This window comes from Nicotiana sylvestris, chromosome 3 (genome assembly GCF_000393655.2).
Source record: "Nicotiana sylvestris chromosome 3, ASM39365v2, whole genome shotgun sequence".
Classification (NCBI taxonomy): Eukaryota; Viridiplantae; Streptophyta; class Magnoliopsida; order Solanales; family Solanaceae; genus Nicotiana; species Nicotiana sylvestris.
The window spans coordinates 147,096,029-147,105,359 of record NC_091059.1 but is presented as its reverse complement, the minus strand read 5'-3'; the positions used below and the strand labels follow the sequence as shown (position 1 = coordinate 147,105,359).

The window sequence follows — 9,331 nt, the reverse complement described above, 5'->3', positions numbered from 1 at the left end:
CCTTGCTTTCCTCAACCTCCAACATCCCTAGGCCTTTGCACATATTGTGTCGGACTCTTTCCACTCGGTAAATAATTACCCGCACCGGGTATTTACACCAAACTATATTAACTCACCATGATTAATTAATTTAATTAATTAAAATACATATAACTTACCATGATTAAATGATTGAAGTCCATATGCAAAACACATGTCATATATCTATTGGTTTGGTGTAAACACCCGGTGTGGTAAGTTTTTACCCTTTCCACTCCTACCAACTGGGTTTTAGGTTTATGTGCAACAGCAACAACAACAACAACCCAGTGTAATCCCACAAGTGGGGTCTGGGGAAGGTAATATGTACGCAGACCTTACCTCTACCCCGAGGGGCAGAGAAGCTGTTTCCAGGAGACCCTCGGCTCAAAGAGGCAACAAGAGACACTATATTAGTACTATCAATAGACTCATAATAAAACAACATAAAATCCATAACATAACATAAATACCATAAAAACAAAGTAACAACAATACTTCTTTATGTGCAATTTATTTAATTTGTTCTACTTCTTTTATAATTTTATATTCCAATCACGTATATGTTGGTGTAGTGAACTGCAGATACATTAGTTTAGATACCTTGCAACTTGCAACAGTTATAGAAGCGCATGTCCCTCTCAAAAATAAGTTCAAAATCTGATTTCCAACATATCAATTTCAGAGGTGGATTTGGAATTTTGAACTTTATGGTTCAGAATTCTATTACAGCGACTTCAAATACTTGTAACTGAGTTTCAAATTTAAAATTTATGCATATTTAGTGAATTTCATAATGCAAATACATGGTTTAGAACAATCTTACAAGAGTCGGCCGAACTCGTAAGTTGCTTTTTAGCTTCGCCCTCACCAAACTTAAGCAATCAATATACTGTATACAAGTTTTATTTCTCTTTTTAATAACTAATTAAGTATAATGTTGTTAGACTTATTACTGATTAATGGTTATAGGTTAAATAATAATTTTATATACTGTATATAAAAAGTTGTAATATAATTTATATTACGGACTTGGTTGGCATACTTAAAAAGTTATAGTCCAAATATTATTACTTGGTTAGATGGCAAGTCCAGCATTAATGTAGCAAAAGGCCACGTTCAAGGGTGCAAAATCATGATTATGGATTAGAAAAATAAATATAAAGTGTACGGTCATTGGCTTTTCTTTCTTCCAACTCTGCATTTACCAATAATTAACAAGATCTGCACAGCTTTTCTTCAGCAATTTTCCTTCTTTACAGGTCTCTGCCAAGTTAGTACAAGTGAAAACCCACTACTCCCTAATATACTACTACTACTACTACTTAAAAGTAAAAACCCAGTGATGGAGCAACATTGGCCAAAGAGCAGTCAAATGGATTCCTTTTGTTAGAAAGTTAAATTGTGGATATAGTGGCTTTTGAATCAGAATAATACAAGAAAAGTCTAGTGTGGTAGCAAAGCCAGTTAAAAAAACTATTGAACGCCACGAGTGCACTACTAAAAAAATGACAAGTGAGGCTTGCTCAGTTGGTAACGCACATCCACCCACGACCATTAGGTCCTGGGTTCGAGTCATCCTGGAGGGGAAATGTGGAAACACTATATATCCTCCTAATTTGGGAGGGAATTTAAAAAAGAAAAAAAAACTACTAGCTCTTTTCTAACCATACAATCAACCTCGATTTTGGACGATTACCGACCAAAAATCGATCGAATTGGATGCGTTGAAAAAATATTGGTCGGGAGCAAAAACCGACCAATTTCGGTCGGTCAATTGAATTTCGATCGAAATATGTTTTTTTTTAATTATACAATTAAATTTGCACTATCAAGGAATCCTACTGAGGTATATAGGTTTTGGCTTCAATTTTTTAAAAATAGTTTTGAAAACATGATTTGTTTATGAAATTTGATCATGTTTTGGGGGGAAAAAATTTCAAAAATTCCCAAGTTTTGGTGAAATAATTTCTTCTACTCATAAAACTTCAACTTTTCTTCGTATAAAATGTATGTGCAAACACAACTTCAACTTTCAAAAAATTCTTTTTCAACTCAACTTCAAAAACTCTTTTTTCAAGTTTCAATCATATCTATGTCCAAACACTAGCCTAGTCTTTAGGGGTCTTAATTTTTTTTTTTTTTTGTGTAGTTGGACCCACAAGGACCTGGTTTCTGGGGTGGCTTCATCATGAAATTTGATGATGAAGAACTGAAAGCAATAGGTTTAATTTGCATTACTTGGTATCTTTAATGCCCCCTCAGAGATACAACATCAATTGGACCAGTCACTAATACATGCACATATAGTGAACTTACAAAAATTATCATTCGTTTTTTATGTTCACATATTATTGCTTCACATCATTGTCACTCTTCAATATGGATTTTGCTGTTTTTAATTCTGCAAAAATCGTTGCTATTATGTTCAAATTATACTCATTTATAGAGAATATGTGCTAGGGACCCCAGTAGCCAACTCTTTGGACTTTTTGCCTACACCTACAATTATAAGCAATGTTATTAGTACAGAAGGAAAAAAGCGACACTGATATTGTGGTCTGCCTATATATATATATATATATATATTATAAAAGCATGAATACAATGTCGGTTTACAAAAATAACCTTATAATTTTAAGCATATATATATATATATATATATATATATATATATATATATATTACTCCCTCCGGTCCACAATAAGTGACCAATTTGTTTTTTTTATTTTGGTCCAAAATAAGTGTCAATTTATATAATCAAGAAAGAATTCAATTTGTTTTCACAAAATTACCCTTATGTACATATTCCTAAAATGTTTTCTTACTCCTCACATTAAATATTTAATTAAGGGTAGTTTAGTCATACTAGGTGTTTTAGTGTAGAATTTAGTATATTTTAATGACCATGCCAAAAGCAAATTGATCACTTATTGTGGATTGGATGGAGTATATATTAGTAGAAGTAACAGACAACCTAGATTTATTAGAGTGGGTGACATATTAAAGTCAGTCTTCCAAAGCATACCTACTTGATTAATCGAAGTTAAGGAAAATGTTTTCGGAGTGTTTTTTGTTTTGCGTCATGCTTCTATATTCGAAATTTACTAGCACGATTAATTTGAATTTGCATGTCCCCCAAAAGAAAAATGTTTCATATTAGGAGTTTCTTCATTTTCAAGCTTCGGTCTTGAATCTCTGACTAATTTTTTACAGGACATAATTTTAGGTACTAAGGGCTTGTTTGGTACTGGATAATTAATACCGAAATTAAATTTGAGGTAAGTTTATCCCATATTTTATTGAGATAAAATCGCAATATAAATCATTCTAGGATTAGTTGTCCCAGGATTGTAGTTATTTTTATCCCTATAGGAGGGGGAATAACAATTCCGAAATAACTAATCCCGGAATAATTAATCTTAAAAAAACTTGGTTCCTAACCAAACGTCCCCTAAGTTCAAATATAAAAGGGTCAGGAAAAAGATAATAATAAGAAAGATTTTGTTTTTTTGTTTTGGTGCAGAAATTAATAAGAAATATAAAAATTGCAAATGTTGAAATACATGTATGTAGTATGTACAACCAAGACACCCTGGCAAGATTCAATATTTCGTGGGCCTGCAAGCTAGATAGAGATGTACTTTTATTTAATTTAATTTGACCTTTAATTTTCTTAGTAATATTAAATATTAATAGTGACAAGTTTCCCCAGGAATCTAGCTTTTTTGCTTCCTCTATTTCAGTGGCCATAACGCAAGAAAAAATAAATAAAGGAAAAACAAAAAAATAAATAAAGGAGTAGCGAAAGTGGGGCTTTTATGGGTCAGCTTTTTTCACTGAAAACCAGGGAACAGAATTCTTGATTTTTTTTTTTCTCTCCTTTTACTCGGTTATAGCGGCAGAGCTTTTTAACTAATTTTGCAGACATATAACAAGTGTAAAGTCCATGCCTTTGGCATTTTCTGTCAACTTATACATTTGGATAACAGAAATGGTACCAAACTCTGCTGTTTTCCTTGTGACTGACTTCTCCCTCATGCTTAAAAGCTGGAATTCTTAGTCCTATAATTCATCAATATTATTAGCTCAGAATTGTGGGGTTCTTTTGTTTGTCAGCTGAAGAAATCTTGAGCTCACTCTTTGTAAGTTTCTGTTTCTTGAATTTTTAAGTTATAGTAAAATTTCTGCATTGTAACCTGTTTAGTGTTAGCTTTTTAAGAATGTCATTTCAGATTCTTGATACATGATGATAAGACCATTCTTTTCCTTCTTTTTTTTAATTTACTTCAAATATTTAGCTGGACCACAAGAAGTTCTTGTCTCTTTCATCTTATCATGTCTTATGGTCTTCCACCTCTTGAACTAAAAATGTAATTTGGGATCTTATTTCTCCCTCTTCCATTATCTCTACAATAACCTTTTTTTTTTCAATTTCCCGTTTTCCTGTGGCGGAGCCACCTTATGCTAAGGGGCGACACCCGTAGCGCTGTTTTGCTAGGTAAATAAATTATTTTTATGTATAAATATTATATGTTGACTCCCCTTATTTTCTTTTTGTGTTTACTTTTTTAGATGTTGACACCCCTTGGTAAAATTCGTGCCTCCGCCACTGTTTTCCCCCTAAAATCCCAGTTGAGAAGCAACTTATGAAATGATAATAAAGGAGTGGTTTATGTTTCAAACTTAAAAAAACCAAATGCACTGATGATGTATTCTTCTTTCTGAAACTTTTTGTTAAGGAAGAGAACATAATTTGATTAATGGAAGAAAAGGGTGTCTCAAATTCCTGTCTCAAGGATGAAGAGTCTGAGTTATTACTTAAACTTGAGAATGCACAGAAAAAAGTTGAAGAACTGAAGAGCTTAAGAAAGGAAGATGCAAAAGCTAATGAGAAAGTTGTTGGTATATATGCTGCACAAGAACAGTGTTGGTTCAATGAGAGGAAGAAACTTAGGCAGCAAATTGGTGCTTTTATGAATGAATTGAGAGTTCTTGAAAAGCAAAAGGATATAATTATTGCTGATTTGAATAACAAGTTGGAGGAGAGCAATGTAATGTTGCAGTCAAAAGATAAAATCATAGAGGAAGAAGGGAAAAGGAATTATGATTTTGAAGAAAAGATGAAAAAGGCTGAAGCTTTAGCAGAAGAATTGAGAAACAATGCAAACTTTGATGCTCAGAGGCATTCTAATGAGATCTCTAAACACAAGACTGCATTCATTGAACTGGTGTCTAATCAACGGCAGCTTGAGGCGGAGATGGGGCGCGCCCTCAGACAAGCTGAAGCAGCGAAGCAAGAGCTTAATACCGCGCTGGAGCAAAAGGAGAAGTCGATCTTGATGACTCAAAAACTATCCATGGAGCTGGTTAAAATGCGCAAGGACTTGGACCAGAAAGATCAAATATTGTCAGCTATGCTTAGGAAATCCAAATTGGACACAGCAGAGAAACAAATGCTTTTAAAAGAGATCAAATTATCAAAAGCCAAGAAAAAACAAGCTGAACTAGAGATGGAGAGATGGAAATCAGCTTCTGAGTCTAGGTATGAGAGACATTCATTAAAAAGTATGCTCTACAAACGTATGAATCCAAAGTTGGAGACTGGAAAAAGCAGATCACAAAAGACGGATTATCTTATCGATGAGCAGCCTGAGTGTACAAAAGAGCCAGAACTATTTTCTCATATTTCTGATAGATTCTTTACTGAGGAGACTCAAGAAAGTAAGACTACATCTCTTGTTTCCTTCAGAATTTTAATATATGGAGTTCTCATTCTTTTTGTTTTATGCTGTTTTATGTATTCACTTCAATCTTTTTATGCAGTACTCACGAATGATGTTGAGGACTTAGAGAATTGGGTTCGATCAGAGGCTGAAAAATACAGTATTGCAGTTGATCAGAGGCATCATATGGAGCTTGATGCTTTTGCTGAACAATTGAGACTCAAAGATGAGAAGTTAGAAGCTTTCCGTTGGCGCCTGCTCAGTATGGAACTGGAATCAAAGAGGTTACAGTCGCATATTGAAGTGCTGGATCATGATCTAGTTCAGCTCCGGCAAGAAAATATGAAGTTAGATGGATTGCTATTGAATCGAGAAGTAGAATTACAATCCCTCAGGCAGCAACTAGCTGAGTATTTTCTTGATTCCCAAAAGTCCAATGCAAATGCTTGTCCAAAAGACCAGGGCTTAGCCAATCATACAGTTTGGTCCAATGTAGCAGTTATAAAGACAAAACAAGGAGAGAAAGAGCAAGAAACAAAGAACAATCCTGAGGAAATATCTCAAAAGGTAAAGAATGGAAGAAAAGTTGACACCAGAACAAATAACCCCCAAAAAGACATAATTTTGACTCTACAGAATGGAGCCTCAAATATGAATGCTAGTTCTAGGGAAGAACACTTCAGTACTGAGGATGCTCAGAATGGTGTAACATCATCAACTTCAGAAGGTGATAGTGATATTAAGAAGAAGAAATCTTTATGGAAAATGGATTTGCATGCTCTTGGAGTTTCATACAAAATCAAGAGGCTGAATCAGCAATTTATCATGCTCGAGAGGTTGATAGGAAAGCAAGAACGTCCTGGAAATAGTGAAAACAATGATAATGAACGATATGGAGGATTTTATGCATTGATGTCTTTATTGAATAAACAAGTTGCTCGTTACGAGTCCCTTCAGACGAAAATTGATGATCTATGCAAGCGGATGGTACGTCCTAACTAAGTAGGAGAACATCTTTGTAGCTTAATTTGTCAAATTATCTATGCTACATTTCTTTTTTTGTGTGTGCGTGATATGCAGCATGAGAAGAACCTGAATGTAAATTGCGGAAGTTCAGTTACACGAAAAACGAAGGAAGAAACTAAGATGCTAGAGCAATTTCTTGAAGAAACATTTCAGCTGCAAAGATACATAGTAGCAACAGGACAGAAATTGATGGAAGTCCAAACAAGGATTGCTTCTGGATTTGTAGGAGCTGCAGAAGAGCTTGATACACCTGCAAGCTTCGATGTGAAGCGGTTTGCGGATGGTATTAGAACACATTTTAGGGAAGTACAGAGAGGACTTGAAGTTCGTATATCACGAATTATTGGTGATCTTGAAGGAACTTTAGCCTGTGATGGCATCAACCATTTCAAGAGATAGTGCTGCGATCGAACCTTCCAATCATGCATTGAGGCAGAATCTAAGTTAACATGGTGCAGCAACAGCAGCAATCATTGATCCAGTCCCATTTATACATGTAAATATCCAGCAACTATAAATTCCAATAATTTGCGCATAGAAAATTACTGCATCATCTGTAGGACTATCAGTGTATCACCTATTTGGACATTGTTACATTTGCTTTCCATAGTTTTTTTAAATGAATGAATGCCTGTAGGGATATTACTTGCGCATGAACTTCTTGGCTTTACTTTTGTATATCTATGAGGAAAAGCAGTGTACAGCGTAAAATTGCAGCACAAAAACTAACTATTCCTTTACCTTTTTGGTTCATGTAATGTGTATAGGTAAAGTGTTTACCTCGAACATACGAGTAACAATTAAATTTGATTAGTGATTTTAAAGATATGTGATTTAGTTCAATACCAATTGATAATCAAGAAATACGAAGTAGAAATGAAAGAAATAAGTGAATCAAACCAATACTACTCAGCAGTAGTGACCTCGAGGTGGGCTTAGAATAATAAAAACAATAAAGCAAGAAAAGTAAAGTAAGAGCAGTAGAGCTAAAGGACAATTCTGATGAACAGTAGGCGGAAAAGTAGAGAGTATATCTTTTTTCTCAATGAATAAATCATGTTACAAAATGATTGGGGTCCCCTTTATATAATAGGGAAACCCTAAATAAGGTATATTTCTATTTACAGTAAGGAATATTCTTGGTACAGCTGTCTAACCGCCTAGTACGGAATCGTACAATCCTATTCCGGGATTTGCGCCATGATCTTGGGGACGTGACAGGAATCTAGCTCATTTTGTTACAAATCCATAACGGTACTATTTCGGGGTTGAGCATACTTGGCCCCGGTATTCCTATCTTCGGGCATTGCACTCTGTCTTCGAGCTCGAGTTTGGTCCATCGATCTCGACCTCGACCTCACCCAGACTCGAGCTTAGGACGGACCATCGAGCCTATAAATCAGAGGCATATGATTTTGACCGTATATAGATAGTCCCCGCATTTCTTAGAATAAGATGATAAGAAACGGTTTGAACCTCGATTTTCAGAGTCCATAACGATGATGTCATCTCTATGACCCAGGCACTCGAAGTGACTGAAACGTGCCGTCGGTCCGCTTCCCTAAAACATTAAATGCACGTCAGTACTGGTCGTCCACTAGTACCGCCGAACCGTCGTCGCCCTTTTATAAATATAAGGCTATTCCTTTGAATAAAATTTTTTATTCTTTCATCTCATCTTTCACTTCTTCATCTCTTCTTACAATCAGTTGTTTCCACTGCCCCTTTAAGCACCGAAAAATGCCAAGTTCTTGTAAAACACCACGTTCTGCCACCGTCCGTGTTCTTTAGCTTAGAGTCATGGCTAAAACTTCCAAATTAGTTCCCCAAAAAAGATAAAGTGTCATCTTCTTCTACATCCTAGCCGGCCAAATCGGTGGTGTCGCCGACTCTTGAAGAAATCACCCCCGACCCTTGCGTGATTAAGAAGGACTTCAATATTGAAAATCCCCCGATGTCCCAGGCCGATGCGAGCATGCATTTCGATACATTAGTTTGATATCGGAGAAGTACCTCAAAGATTTGAAGAAGGACTGTGGCTGGGGAGATGAGGTTGTGGTTGAGATCCCGGGCCCCGAGAAGAGCATCACTACCCACGTGGAGGGATTTTAAGCGTTTACACTTATCCTTTCACACTGGGTCCCCTCAACCCGGTAGTGATCAACTTCTGTAAAAAATACGAGGTCACCCTTGGTCAGATCCACCCCTCCTTTTGGCGCATCATGACCATGCTGCGCTATTTTTCTGGAAAGGCCGAGGGGTTGGAATTCACCCTCAACTATCTTATTCGGTTGTATCGGCCCCAGCTATTCCGAGGGCTCATCAAGCTGCAATGTCGGACAAAGAAAGCCTTCTTTGCTAGCAACGATGAAGACGAAGATCGAGGTTGGATGAGTAGATTCATCAGAGTGAGGACTTCGGATGTCATTCCTCGGGACAAAATGTCGTTCCTAGAAAGATGGAATTTTAATTGTAAGTGGTTCCCTTCTTCTCAATGTCTATACATACTCAACTTCCTCATTTCATAATATTTTAATCGTATTTGCAGCTGCTTCTTGGAC

The 9,331-nt window shown here is 36.0% G+C and overlaps 1 protein-coding gene across 6 annotated transcripts; it reads left to right on the top strand.

Moving 5' to 3' along the window:
* The first annotated feature begins 3,828 nt into the window (after nt 1-3,828).
* Nucleotides 3,829-7,440, top strand: LOC104231347 (uncharacterized). Of its 6 annotated transcripts, none has more exons than XM_009784327.2 (4): nt 3,829-4,163; nt 4,765-5,742; nt 5,845-6,731; nt 6,825-7,440. In XM_009784327.2, exons 2-4 carry the CDS (start codon nt 4,782-4,784, stop codon nt 7,167-7,169), a joined length of 2,193 nt encoding a protein of 730 aa, XP_009782629.1. In that variant the 5' UTR covers nt 3,829-4,163; nt 4,765-4,781; the 3' UTR covers nt 7,170-7,440. The 6 variants fall into 6 exon arrangements, with proteins under 6 accessions (XP_009782629.1, XP_009782626.1, XP_009782625.1 ...); XM_009784324.2 differs by having other exon boundaries at nt 4,761-5,742; XM_009784323.2 differs by having other exon boundaries at nt 4,594-5,742.
* The last annotated feature ends 1,891 nt before the right edge of the window (nt 7,441-9,331 follow it).